Source organism: Dreissena polymorpha, chromosome 13 (assembly GCF_020536995.1).
Source record: "Dreissena polymorpha isolate Duluth1 chromosome 13, UMN_Dpol_1.0, whole genome shotgun sequence".
In the NCBI taxonomy this organism is placed as follows: Eukaryota; Metazoa; Mollusca; class Bivalvia; order Myida; family Dreissenidae; genus Dreissena; species Dreissena polymorpha.
The window spans coordinates 63,460,789-63,476,170 of NC_068367.1; the positions used below are offsets into that span (position 1 = coordinate 63,460,789).

The 15,382-nt window shown below is 41.0% G+C and overlaps 1 protein-coding gene across 1 annotated transcript in view; it reads right to left on the reverse strand.

Annotated features, from left to right (window-relative positions):
- LOC127854717 (uncharacterized) overlaps positions 1-15,382 on the reverse strand; it is a 150,782-nt gene that overhangs the window by 54,743 nt on the left and 80,657 nt on the right. The window contains exons 24-27 of the mRNA XM_052389775.1: positions 11,589-11,864; positions 7,106-7,393; positions 5,556-5,701; positions 946-1,063 (exon numbers count right to left, since the gene is read on the reverse strand). Of these exons, the coding sequence (XP_052245735.1) occupies positions 946-1,063; positions 5,556-5,701; positions 7,106-7,393; positions 11,589-11,864 (828 nt within the window). The remainder of the gene's footprint in view (positions 1-945; positions 1,064-5,555; positions 5,702-7,105; positions 7,394-11,588; positions 11,865-15,382) is intronic.

A 15,382-nucleotide genomic window follows, 5' to 3' on the forward strand; every position in this document is an offset into this window, starting at 1 on the left:
CTGATAATACAATATGTATTTACTGACAAGTAAGACTCGTTTTCATTAAATAAAATCATTGTCTTAAAGCATATATCTATTCCGAAAGTAGAACGCGAATGAACCGGAAATTGCAATTGTAAATTTCATACAGCAGGTGCTCGTTGTTATGCAAAACTGTGTCCCGAGTAAATATTGACTTTTTGGTGTAAACTTTGCGCGTCCATGTTGACAGGGAACCATCCGACTGCATTCACTGTAAGTATTGATTTTTAAAGAATTATTTAACCCCGAAGAACGGCTTTAAACCAGTCTGAATATCGTCAGAAAAGGACTGACAAACGAGCGTTCTTTAAAGTTGGCGGGAGCGATGTTCAAACGTCCGAAACGGAAAGCACACGAGCATTAGAAAAAAGGAAAACACAAAATTTTCTTCATTTATTAATTTGTGTTCCACATAAATAAAGTAACTTATTTCACTGCTTTTGCGATCAGCTGGCATGAATAACTGAGTAAGCAGCATTTCAGCAGTGATATAAGAAACTTTATTAGTAATATCAGCCTTTGCAATCTTTATTTCACACATATTTGAAGGACAAGATCATGTGTTTGCAGGACGAGTGAAAATTTTTATGCACTTGTCCTGCAGGACGAGTGCAGTTTAGAAATATTTTTGTCCCCTGGTATTTCTAGTCTATTTGTATCCATAGCAACCATAATTCTTGACGTAGGAACAACATGAAATGACACTCATAATGTCCATATTGCCATCTATCCATTTTCAAGTTTCATCAAAAAATATGAAGAACTTTTAAAGTTATCGCAGGATCCAGAAAAGTGAAGGACAGACAGACTGACAGACAGAGCGCAAACCATAAGTCCCCTTCGGTAAAACCGGTAGGGGACAAAAATGAACATGGCCTATGTAATGAAATATAACATTAATATACCAGTGGGCATGCTTACTTTCCACTTCAACAGTTGTCCCGTCCTGAGCCACACCAGCGGAGTTCTCCGCACGACACACATAGATACCACGGTCAGCCATTGTGGCCTGAGTGATACGTAGAATGTTTCCAGTTACCTGATGAAACAAATAGTGTCATAAATGTTGTGTGCAGCAATTCACTTTAATTCATAGTATCTTAGGTGAAATGTATGTTAGGAATCAAAACATGACTTCATGCAGCACATCTACTTGATGGTAAGCTATGCAAATCAATAAGTGACTGCATGCAGCATATGTACCTGGTGGTTAAGTGAGAGCTGTTCTCGAGACTTGGACTAGGTGAGTGTTGGCTGTGGTATATGTACCTGATGGTTAGGTGAGAGCTGTTCTCGAGACTTGGACAAGGTGAGTGTGCATATGTACCTGATGATTAGGTGAAAGATTTTCTCGAGACATGGATCAGGTGAGTGTGCATATGTACCTGATGGTTAGGTGAGAGCTGTTCTCGAGACTTAGACCAGATGAGTGTGTATATGTTCCTGATGGTTAGGTGAGAGCTATTCTCAAGACTTGGACCAGGTGTGTGTGTATATGTACCTGATGGTTAGGTGAGAGCTATTCTCGAGACTTGGACCAGGTGAGAGTGTATATGTACCTGATGGTTAGGTGAGAGCTGTTCTCGAGCCTTGGACAAGGTGAGTGTGCATATGTACCTGATGGTTAGGTGAGAGATGTTCTCGAGACTTGGACCAGGTAAGTGTGCATATGTACCTTACGGTTAGGTGAGAGCTGTTCTCGAGAATTGGACCAGGTGAGTGTGTATATGTACCTGATGGTTAGGTGAGAGCTGTTCTCGAGATTTGGACCAGGTGAGTGTGTATATGTACCTGATGGTTAGGTGAGAGCTGTTCTGGAGACTTGGGCAAGGTGAGTGTGTATATGTACCTGATGGTTAGGTGAGAGCTGTTCTCGAGAGTTGGACCAGGTGAGTGTGTATATGTACCTGATGGTTAGGTGAGAGCTGTTCTCGAGACTTGGACCAAAAGAGTGTGCATATGTACCTGATGGTTAGGTGAGAGCTGTTCTCGAGACTTGGACCAGGTGAGTGTGTATATGTTCCTGATGGTTAGGTGAGAGCTATTCTCAAGACTTGGACCAGGTGTGTGTGTATATGTACCTGATGGTTAGGTGAGAGCAATTCTCGAGACTTGGACCAGGTGAGAGTGTATATGTACCTGATGGTTAGGTGAGAGCTGTTCTCGAGCCTTGGACAAGGTGAGTGTGCATATGTACCTGATGATTAGGTGAAAGATTTTCTCGAGACTTGGATCAGGTGAGTGTGCATATGTACCTGATGGTTAGGTGAGAGCTGTTCTCGAGACTTGGACCAGATGAGTGTGTATATGTTCCTGATAGTTAGGTGAGAGCTATTCTCAAGACTTGGACCAGGTGTGTGTGTATATGTACCTGATGGTTAGGTGAGAGCTATTCTCGAGACTTGGACCAGGTGAGAGTGTATATGTACCTGATGGTTAGGTGAGAGCTGTTCTCGAGCCTTGGACAAGGTGAGTGTGCATATGTACCTGATGGTTAGGTGAGAGATGTTCTCGAGACTTGGACCAGGTAAGTGTGCATATGTACCTTACGGTTAGGTGAGAGCTGTTCTCGAGAATAGGACCAGGTGAGTGTGTATATGTACCTGATGGTTAGGTGAGAGCTGTTCTCGAGATTTGGACCAGGTGAGTGTGTATATGTACCTGATGGTTAGGTGAGAGCTGTTCTGGAGACTTGGGCAAGGTGAGTGTGTATATGTACCTGATGGTTAGGTGAGAGCTGTTCTCGAGAGTTGGACCAGGTGAGTGTGTATATGTACCTGATGGTTAGGTGAGAGCTGTTCTCGAGACTTGGACCAAAAGAGTGTGCATATGTACCTGATGGTTAGGTGAGAGCTGTTCTCGAGACTTGGACCAGGTGAGTGTGTATATGTTCCTGATGGTTAGGTGAGAGCTGTTCTTGAGACTTGGACCAGGTGAGTGTGCATATGTACCTGATGGTTAGGTGAGAGCTGTTCTCGGGACTTGGACCAGGTGAGTGTGTATATGTACCTGATGGTTAGGCGAGAGCTGTTCTCGAGACTTGGACCAGGTGAGTGTGCATATGTACCTGATGGTTAGGTGGAGCTCTTCTTGAGACTTAGTCCAGGTGAGTGTGTATGTGTACCTGATGGTTAGGTGAGAGCTGTTCTCGAGACTTGGACCAAGTTAGTGTTGGCTGTGGTATATGTACCAGATGGTTAGATTAGAGCTGTTCTCGAGACTTGGACAAGGTGAGTGTGCATATGTACCTGATGATTAAATGAAAGATTTTCTCGAGACTTGGACCAGGTGAGTGTGCATATGTACCTGATGTTTAGGTGAGAGCTGTTCTCGAGACTAGAACCAGGTGAGTGTGTATATGTACCTGATGGTTAGGTGAGAGCTGTTCTCGAGACCTGGACCAGGTGAGTGTGCATATGTACCTGATGGTTAGGTGAGAACTGTTCTCGAGACTTGGACCAGGTGAGTGTGTATATGTTCCTGATGGTAAGGTGAGAGCTGTTCTCGAGACTTGGACCAGGTGAGTGTGCATATTTACCTGACGGTTAGGTGAGAGCTGTTCTCGGGACTTGGACCAGGTGAGTGTGTATATGTACCTGATGGTTAGGTGAGATCTGTTCTCGAGACTTGGACCAGGTGAGTGTGCATATGTACCTGATGGTTAGGTGAGAGCTGTTCTTAAGACTTGGACCAGGTGAGAGTGTATGTGTACCTGATGGTTAGGTGAGAGCTGTTCTCGAGACTTGGACCAAGTTAGTGTTGGCTGTGGTATATGTACCAGATGGTTAGGTAAGAGCTGTTCTCGAGACTTGTAAAAGGTGAGTGTGCATATGTACCTGATGATTAGGTGAAATATTTTCTCGAGACTTGGACCAGGTGAGTGTGCATATGTACCTGATGGTTAGGTGAGAGCTGTTCTCGAGACTTGGACCAGGTGAGTGTGCATATGTACCTGATGGTTAGGTGAGAGCTGTTCTCGAGACTTGGACCAGGTGAGTGTGTATATGTTCCTGATGGTTAGGTGAGAGCTGTTCTCGAGACTTGGACCAGGTGAGTGTGCATATGTACCTGATGGTTAGGTGAAAGCTGTTCTTGAGACTTGGACCAGGTGAGTGTATGTGTACCTGATGGTTAGGTGAGAGCTGTTCTCGAGACTTGGACCAAGTTAGTGTTGGCTGTGGTATATGTACCGGATGGTTAGGTTAGAGCTGTTCTCGAGACTTGGACAAGGTGAGTGTGCATACGTACCTGATGATTAGGTGAAAGATTTTCTCGAGACTTGGACCAGGTGAGTGTGCATATGTACCTGATGGTTAGGTGAGAGCTGTTCTCGAGACTTGGACCAGGTGAGTGTGAATATGTACCTGATGGTTAGGTGAGAGCTATTCTTAAGACTTGGACCAGGTGAGTGTGTATATGTACCTGATGGTTAGGTTAGAGCTATTCTCGAGACTTGGACCAGGTGAGTGTGTATATGTACCTGATGGTTAGGTGAGAGCTGTTCTCGAGACTTGGACAAGGTGAGTGTGCATATGTACCTGATGGTTAGGTGAGAGATGTTCTCGAGACTTGGACCAGGTGAGTGTGCATATATACCTTATGGTTAGGTGAGAGCTGTTATCGAGACTTGGACCAGGTGAGTGTGTATATGAACCTGATGGTTAGGTGAGAGCTGTTCTCGAGATTTGGACCAGGTGAGTGTGTATATGTACCTGATGGTAAGGTGAGAGCTGTTCTCGAGACTTGGACCAGGTGAGTGTGCATATGTACCTGATGGTTAGGTGAGAGCTGTTCTTGAGACTTGGACCAGGTGAGTGTGTATATGTACCTGATGGTTAGGTGAGAGCTGTTCTCGAGACTTGGACCAAGTTAGTGTTGGCTGTGGTATATGTACCGGATGGTTAGGTGAGAGCTGTTCTCAAGACTTGGACAAGGTGAGTGTGCATATTTACCTGATGATTAGGTGAAAGATTTTCTCGAGACTTGGACCAGGTGAGTGTGCATATGTACCTGATGGCTAGGTGAGAGCTGTTCTCGAGACTTGGACCAGGTGAGTGTGTATATGTACCTGATGGTTAGGTGAGAGCTGTTCTCGAGACTTGGACCAGGTGAGTGTGCATATGAACTGATGGTTAGGTGAGAGCTGTTTTCGAGACTTGGACCACGTGAGTGTGCATATGTACCTGATGGTTGGGTGAGAGCTGTTTTCGAGACTTGGACAAGGTGAGTGTGCATATGTACCTGATGGTTAGGTGAGAGCTTTTCTCGAGACTTGGACCAGGTGAGTGTGTTTATGTACCCGATGGTTAGGTGAGAGCTGTTCTCGAGACTTGGACCAGGTGAGTGTGTATATGTACCTGATGGTTAGGTGAGAGCTGTTCTCGAGACTTGGACATGGTGAGTGTGCATATGGACCTGATGGTAAGGTGAGAGCTGTTCTTGAGACTTGGACCAGGTGAGTGTGTATATGTACCTGATGGTTAGGTGAGAGCTATTCTCGAGACTTGGACCAGGTGAGTGTGCATATGTACCTGATGGTTAGGTGAGAGCTGTTCTCGAGACTTGGACCAGGTTAGTGTTGGCTGTGGTGTTCCTGTTGTGACACAGCGCAGCGTTCCGGTGGTTCCCATGGGGATGGTGATCTTCTCTGGCTCCATTGTCACTGTCGGTGCTACAGCTGCAGACAAATAATAGGGAAATTTATCCTCACACCAGCAACCATATAACTAACATCAATAATTGTATGTGATCTATGTTTATGCATATTGTATTACGAATCTTGATGATGCTTGAACTATAAAGACTATACATTGCATTCCTTATCAAACATAACATGAGAGGCAATAAAACAGTGTGTACTTTTGAATACTAGCAAAAAATACCTTACTGTTTTTACAGGCTTCATCAATACATACATGTATGCAATAATACCCTTCAATCATTGATCTCACTCTCACACATTTTTTAGTTTTAAGGCTGTTGGTAGTAGTGAACACATATTGAGAGCAGAAAATCAGAAACACAAATCTGCGAGAAATAGTTTATTTTGAGCTTTAGAAATTGACAACTTGTCCAATGTTTGGTGCAGTTTTTTACTAATTTATTTTTCCTCGTTTGTTTAAGGTCAATTTTTTTGCGAAAACAATTGTATACAAATACCCTAAACCATATTAAAAACCAAACAAGGAAATCACTCTTTTTAAAAAAGTGGCAAATGAGAAAATTTTTATTAAGAGCAAAATATTCTTGTGTATTACAATTTTTCAGTGAAAATATTGTGCTATGATACATTTGTTATCCCATTTGTAAGTAAATTTTGATGTGGACCACTTTACAATAAATACAGATGAATGCTTGCCATCATTTGTTAAAATCTGTGGATGAACACTTATTTTCGTCTTTTAATGGAATTTTTAGTAAACAAAAATCACAACCAAAATAAATTTCTAAATCAGAATGTATTTAGTCTTATTTAGATTTTGCTAACTACATATCACATATATTGAAATCATTGAAGAGCAATTTATGCAAACTGGATATGTGAATTTTAGCCATAAGGCTCAATGCCCAACTACAATTATACATGTAGTGAGTTTTTGCATGAATTTTAAAGTTGCAAATACCATTCAAAGATACTATACTACCTCGTAAAACCTGCATATAAAAATAATTGAAATAATGTTTTCAGAGTGGTATAATGGTGGAACAAATATAGATTTATTAATTTCAGCAGAGGTAACAGTATGGTTCACATCAACTAAGCTAATGAAGCTACCATATGTAACAGATCATAGAGAGCTCATAGTTATTTGATTGATTCATGAAACACCATGGTAATTGTAGGATCAGTAAACATTTATCATACCGGTAGTCATAAATTCACATTATAAAGTGAGAGCAAAACTCAGTGATTTGACAGTAATGGCTAGTGATGTACTTAGGCCATATAATGGTTCTAATGAGATCATTGGTAAAACAAAAACTGTGAAAATCAGGTCAGAATTGAAAGAAACGTGCTGAGAATATTATTAGAAACATGCCATTTCTGCATTTATCCTTGGGACAGTGGTCACTAACTCACTTGTTTGTTTGACGTTGACCTCAAGCAGTGCCTCTGCTGTGGAGATCTTTCCAGTGTCTGTGTCAGTTCCCGTGCAGATATAGCGTCCGGCAGCGATAGGCTGGGTGTTGGTGATGGTTAGCACACCGTTGGCCTGCTGGGTGCCCGGGGGCAGACCCGCCTGACGAGACCAGAACAGAGTCACACGCTCACCCCCTTCCTCTGTGTAACATTCGAGGCGAGCTGTCTCACCAGCTATCACCACATACTTGGTCTGACGTACGATAATGGTCACTTGTTTCAAGGAACCTGATCAATATGCCAAATATAATCACTAGATAGTCATGCTGGCTGTTTATATGATAATGAATTCTAAACAAAGTAAAGATTCAAGCAATTAAGTTTAAAGTGCTCACAAGGTTTTACAATACACTTGTAAAGAAAACTGCCCCAAAACACGGTAGGCATGATTTTACAAACCATAATTATTTACGTACAATGTAAAGGCCAATATAATACAAGAGGGCCATGATGGCCCTGATTCGCTCACCTGACTCATTAAGATCAAATGAAAACTATGACCTCTATTGTCTGCACAATGTTTTTCTATGATTTGACCTAGTGACCTAGTTCCTGACTCTAGATGACCCAAATACAATCCCAATCCAGATTTTATCAAGATAAACATTCTGACCACAGTTCATAAATATTGGATGAAAACTGTGACCTCTATTGTCAACACAAGGGTTTTCTATTTATTTGACCTAGATTTTTACCCCAGATGACCCAAATACAATCCCACCCAGATTTCATCAAGAATTCTGACCAAATTTCATAAAGGTTGGATGAAAACTGTGATCTCTAATGTCTACACAAGGTTTTTCTATTATTTGACCTTGTGACCTAGTTTTTGACCCCAGATGACCCAAATAAAATCCCAACCCAGATTTCATCAAGATAAACATTCTGACTAAATTTCCTAAAGATTGGATGAAAACTGTGACCTCTATTGTCTACAGAAGGTTGTTCTATTATTTGACCTAGTGACCTTGTTTTTGACCCCAGATGGCCCAAATACAATCCCAAACCGGATTTCATCAAGATAAACATTTTGACCAAATTTCATCAAGATTGGATGCAAACTGTGACCTCTACTGTCTACACAAACAAATTGTTGACGGACGGACGCACTGACACACGCAGGCACGCACAACGGACGCCGGACATCACACGATCACATAAGCTCACCGTGTCACTTCATGACAGGTGACCTAAAAATATGTGTCGGAGATAAACATGAACAGTTGTGGTTAAAATCCCATAGAAACAAGGGCTGTTTGTAAAACATGCATGCCCCCCTATATGGGCTATAAGTTGTAGTAGCAGCCATTGTGTGAATATGTTTTTTGTCACTGTGAATGGTGGTGGTGGTGGTGGTGGTGGTGGTGGTGGTGTAGTAATAGTAGTAGTAGTAGTAGTAGTAGTAGTAGTAGTAGTAGTAGTAGTAGTAGTAGTAGTAGTAGTAGTAGTAGTAGTATAAGTAGTAGTAGTAGTAGTAGTAGTAGTAGTAGTAGTAGTAGTAGTAGTAGTAGTAGTAGTAGTAGTAGTAGTAGTAGTAGTAGTAGTAGAAGTGGTAGTAGTAGTAGTGGTAGTAGTAGTAGTAGTAGTAGTAGTAGTAGTGGTAAAAGTAGTAGTAGTAGTGGCAGTAGTAGTAGAAGTAGTAATGGTGGTGGTGGTGGTGGTAGTACTAGTAGTAGTAGTACTAGTAGTAGTAGTAGTAGTAGTAGTAGTAGTAGTAGTAGTAGTAGTAGTAGTAGTAGTAGTAGTAGTAGTAGTAGTAGTAGTAGTAGTAGTAGTAGTAGTAGTAGTAGTAGTAGTAGTAGTAGTAGTAGTAGTAGTAGTAGTAGTAGAAGTAGGAGTAGTAGTAGTAGTAGTAGTAGCAGTAGCAGTAGCAGAAGCAGTAGCAGCATTACAAGACCGATACTTAAGAATGATCAAATGGGAAAAGGTAACCTAGCACTGGCAGTAAATATGGGGCTCATTTACAGGTCAGATTTGGAATCTCTGCTGTAAAATCAGATTTTGAATGAATTAAAGGGAGGCAAATCTGTAATAAAAAGAACATGCATAAACCGTAGTTGTTTCCCTTGTTTGAACCATGCTAAATCCTTACAAGTTTGGAAAGAATTGGATGAAAAATTTGGACTTTATTGCATAAACACCATTTTCTCAATTCAAGGGGAGGTAATTCTGTACTTCATGGACCAATAATGCTCATTTTCTGTAGGGTTCGTGTCCTCATTGATATAAAGACACTGTGCAAATTTGGAAAGGATCAGACAAAAAATGTGGAAGATTTTAGAAAGTTTTCACAAAATAGGCAAAAACGAATAAACATGCAAAGTTCAACGAGCTCCTGCGGCCATGTTTTTTGACGAATCAAATTTCTTTGAACAACTTTTTCAGGGGAGCCTTCAAAGGTCATCCCTGTGAAATTTTTTGAAAATCTGATGAGCGATTGCTGACAAGAAGATTTTTTAAGGTTTTTACCATATATGGTCATGGCGGCCATCTTGGTTATGCGATCAAATTTTTTTTAACAATTCTTTTGTCCCATGACCTAGGGATGCTCCACATGAAATTTAGTTGAAATTGGCTCCATGGTTTAGTAGAAGAAGATGTTTACAAATTGTTTACAGACAGACAGACGGACGGACGGACGGCGAGTGATCACAATAGCTCACCCCGAGCTATCGCTCAGGTGAGCTAAAAACTAAACAGCTCAATGTTCAAAGCAATTTTAACAAGGGATGTTTGTAAAACATGCATGCTCCCCCATATGGGCTCTCCGTTGTAGTGACAGCCATTGTGTGAATATGTTTTTTGTCACTGTGACCTTGACCTTTGACCTAGTGACCTGAAAATCAATAGGGGTCATCTGCGAGTCATGATCAATGTACCTATGAAGTTTCATGATCCTAGCCATAAGCGTTCTTGAGTTATCATCCGGAAACCATTTTACTATATCGGGTCACCGTGACCTTGACCTTTGACCTAGTGACCTCAAAATCAATAGGGGTCATCTGCGAGTCATGATCAATGTAACTATGAGGTTTCATGATCCTAGGCATAAGCGTTCTTGAGTTATCATCCGGAAACCATTTTACTGTTTCGGGTCACCATGACCTTGACCTTTGACATAGTGACCTCGAAATCAATAGGGGTCATCTGAGAGTCATGATCAATGTACCTATGAAGCTTCATGATTGTAGCCATAAGCGTTCTTGAGTTATAATCCTGAAACCATTTTACTATTTCGGGTCACCATGACCTTGACCTTTGATATAGTGACCTGAAAATCAATAGGGGTCATCTGCCAGTCATTATCAATCTACCTATGAAGTTTCATGATCCTAGGCATAAACGTTCTTGAGTTATCATCAGGAAACCATTTTACTATTGTGGGTCACCGTGACCTTGACCTTTGACCTAGTGACCTGAATATCAATAGGGGTCATCTGCCAGTCATTATCAATCTAACTATGAAGTTTCATGATCCTAGGCATAAGCGTTCTTGAGTTATCATGCCGAAACAATTTTACTATTTTCGGTCACCATGACCTTGACCTTTGACCTAGTGACCTGAAAATCAATAGGGGTCATCTGCGAGTCCTGATCAATCTACCTATTAAGTTTCATGATCCTAGGCACAAGCGTTCTTGAGTTATCATCCGGAAACCATTTTACTATTTCGGGTCACCGTGACCTTGACCTTTGACTTAGTGACCTCAAAATCAATAGGGGTCATCTGCGAGTCATGATCAATGTACCTATGAAGTTTCATGATCCTAGGCCTAAGCGTTCTTGAGTTATCATCCGGAAACCATCTGTTGGACGGACATACAAATATGACTTTGTGGTCACAAGCTTTTTCTTTAATTTGGCCTATTGACAGTTTTTTTACCACACATGATCCAGTTTGAAATTCCTCTAAGATATTTTTAGGAAGCAATTTCTATGTTCTGACCATGCTTTTCGACAATTGGGCACTAAATAAGACCTCTTGATTGTTATCAAGCTTTTTCTTTAATTTCACCTAGCATCCCAGTTTTTTATCCCATGGGATTCTGTTTCTCACTGGTCTGAGCTATCATCGGGACGAATATTCTGACCATATTTCATGAGGATCATGAAAAAAATGTGGCCTATAGTTCATTAGATTTTTCTTTCATTTGAATAATTCGTTGTTTTTGACCCAACATGGGCCAGTTCCAAACACAGCTAAGATACCATAAGGACATAATGTTCTATCCAAGGTTTATGAAGCATTAAATGCAACCTCTAGAGTTCAAAAGGCTAATGTTGAAGACCCACAGCCAGTGACGTAAAAAGGCTATCACAAAAGCACCAGATAAGCATGTTGTGCTCAAGTGACTTAAAACAATGGAGTGACTTGATATAAAGGAAGAGGTTTAAATGCATGTTAACAGTCTCTACAAGTTACCTGGTTTCACATAAAGTATGGTCCTGATTTCTGTCTGTCCATTCTCATTGGTTGCCATACAGTAGTAGTCAGATTCATCTGAGAGCTGTGCCCTGGGTATGGTGAGTACCCCCGCACTGACCCGGGCCCTGGGGTTCAGACTCCTCCCTCCCCCTCGGTACCACTCCACCTGTGGGGTGGGGCTGCCAGTCACTATACACTCAAACTTCACTGGGGCCCCTTCATTCACGTACTGGAACCGGGGCTCTATCCTAGCAACAGGACTCTGTCCTGTGTCTGTAATACACACAGCACAATTTTGAAACCATCATTCTTGATGGCATTTAAATACAGACAAACATATTTGCACAGCAAACTTAATTAACATTTTAATACAGAACGAATCATATACAGCAAAGAATATTAAAATAAAACATTCATGCCCCCCATATAGGCTGTCAGTTGTAGACTGGCAGCCATTGTGTGAATACGTTTTTTGTCACTGTGACCTTGACCTTAGACCTAATGTAAGATATCATCCTGAAACCATTGTACTCTTTTGAGTCACTGTTACCTTGACCTTTGACCTAGTCACCTGAAAATCAATAGGGGTCATTTTCCAGTCAAGATCAATGTACCTATGAAGTTTCATGATCCGTGTAAGCATTCTTGAGTTATCATCCGGAAACCATTTTACTATTTCGAGTCACTGTGACCTTGACCTTTGACCTTGTGACCTAACAAGAGCTGTCAGAGGACAGCGCGCTCGACTATTCGAGTGCTAGACAGTATAACATAAGCCATCATGGGGAAATTGTTCATGTACAATAATTTATTAGACGATCTTTCAAAAATAAAAAAAGGAAAAAAAATAAAAAAATTGGGGGGGGTGGGGTAGGGTGGGGGGGGGAGTAGGGGGATGAGAGGGGGGTATAATGTGGGGTGTGGTAATTTATAGATGTTTAAATAAAGTTGTTTTTTTTTTGGGGGGGGGGATGGGGGAGGTAGGGGTGGGTGGGGTGAGAGGGGGTATAATGTGAGGTGTGGTAATTTATTAGATGTTTAAAAAAAAATTGGGGTGGGTGTGGGGGGTTAGTGGGGGTTAGGGGGGAGTGAGGGGGTATCATGTGGGGTTGTGGTAATTATAAGATGTTTAAAAAAATATTTTCTATTTTTTTTTTTGGGGGGGGGTGGGTGGGTGGGTGGGGGGATAGGGGGGTGGGGGTGAGAGGGGGGTTATAATGTGGGGTGTGGTAACTTATTAGATGTTTAAAAAAAATTATTTTTTGGGGGGGTGGGGGTGGGGTAGGGGGTGGGGTGAGAGGGGGGTATAATGTGTGGTGTGATTTATATGATGTTTAAAAAATAATTTTTTTGGGGGGGGGGAGTGGGGTGGGGGGTAGGGGGATGGGGGGTGAGAGGGGGGGTATAAAGTGGGGGTGTGCTAATTTATTAGATGTTAAAAAAATCTTTTTTTTGGGGGGGGGGGATGGGGTGGTAGGGGGTAGGGGGGTAGGGGGAGTGAGAGGGGGGGTATAATGTGGGTTTTGGTTATTATTAGATGTTTTAAAAAAAAATTGGGGGGGTGGGGGGTAGGGGGGAATGAGAGGGGGTATAATGTGGGGTGTGGTAATTTATTAGATGTTTAAAAAAATATAAAAATAAATTGGGGGCTGGGGGCTTTGGGGGGGCACGGGGGGGGGTGGGGTTGAGAGGGGAGTTTAATGAGGGGTGTGGTAATTTATTATGTATTTAAAAAAAAATGAGGGGTGAGGTTGGGGGGGGGAAATATAGGTTGGGGTGATGTTGGTAAACAATATGCAAAATGATCTCACACTGACATGAACAAATATCCTCTATTTATTAAACATGAAATTTAAACTTATTGCATTTGTTTCCCCTGTATATAAGAAAGATAGAATAGTGTATTACCTCCCCTGTCCTGCTTATATTTATATTAATCAACAAAATTAAACATTAACACAATATTTAATATACAAAATATACAAAAAAATCTCATATTCTGATAATATTTTTACTGATCCTCTTTATTTTACTCAAGGGATGATGTTTCATTGGACTGATAATTATAGATTTAGGATTACAGACCAGTTGCTTCAGTATTGTTCATAGTTCGCCCTGTTGGCCGCGTATGCGTTCTTAAGTTATCATCCAAAAACCATTTTACTATTTCGGGTCACCGTGACCTTGACCTTTGACTTAGTGACCTCAAAATCAATAGGGGTCATCTGCGAGTCATGATCAATGTACCTATAAAGTTTTATGATCCTAGGCCCAAGGGTTCTTGAGTTATCATCCGGAAACCAACTGGTAGACGGACCGACGGACCAACCGACCGACAGACATGTGCAAAGCAATATTCCCCCTCTTCTTCGAAGGGGGGCATAAAAAGTCCATAGGTTAACACTGTAGAAAACTCGATTCTTCTTTTTATATTTGTATTTTAATATGTTAAGCTCAAGAAAAGTAAGAAACAATCCAATGTTGAGTTATTTTGACCAATTCAAATACGCCTGATGTGGAAACCTACCATTATTTACTATCAAACAAATCAAGATCTTTTTCTATGTTCTGCCTCCTTCTACAAGTTTTAATATCCTATGATCCCCACTCTGGAATAACCGTGCTTCATGCGTGTGCATATAGAATTAAGATACATTTTTCCTTAAATCAAAATCCTTGTTCAATGGTAGTCCCTTCTACACTGCACAGGCTATTCTTTGGTGATACTTAACGCACATGTCATAAGTCCTGTTTTCCCAGAGTGCGGCTCATATCTATCAACACTGGGGCAAAGTTTTCACCAACCTATGCCCAGACTTCAGACAAAATAATAGACTAAGACTCAAGAAAAATAACTTGTGTGTTCACCAAATATCAAGAAACTTTGTTGGCTATGTCATAAATAATCATTCTATAAATATGCCTGTGAGTAAAAAAAACTTCACTCATCAATATCCTTTTTTTTTACAACCATGCATATAACAGGTCTCAAATTCATTATCATCTGGCTTTTTACTCTTATACTTTTACCATTATACTTTGAAGCATACAATTGACTTAAGTCATTTTATTTTTACATGAACTTAATAAATAGTGTGTCAAAAATGTACACATTTAAAAATGCTTTGCATTTGTTTGATGTCTTAGGTCTAAGAAGAGGTTGGCAAATACAAGCCAGGGACAAACAGCTGCTTACTGAAATCTGGTGTCTTCTCCTGGACAAGTATTGCATTCTTGAGTTATCATCCGGAAACTATTTTAATATTTTGAGATAATGTGACCTTGACCTTTGACCTTATGACCTGAAAATCAATAGGGGTCATCTGCCAGTCATGATCAATGTACCTATGAAGTTTCATGATCCTAGGCCTAAGCATTCTTGAGTTATCATCCGGAAACCATTTTACTATTTCGAGCCACTGTGACCTTGACCTTTGACCTAGTGACCTGAAAATCAATAGGGATCATCTGCCAGTCATGATCATTGTACCTATGAAGTTTCATAATCCTAGGACTAAGCACTCTTGAGTTATCATCCGGAAACCATTTTACTATTTTGAGTCACTGTGACCTTGACCTTTGACCTAGTCACCTGAAAATCAATAGGGGTCATCTGCCAGTCATGATCAATGTACCTATGAAGTTTCATGATCCTAGGCGTAAGAACTCTTGAGTTATCATCCGGAAACCATTTTACTATTTTGAGTCACTGTGACCTTGACCTTTGACCTAGTCACCTGAAAATCAATAGGGGTCATCTGCCAGTCATGATCAATGTACCTATGAAGTTT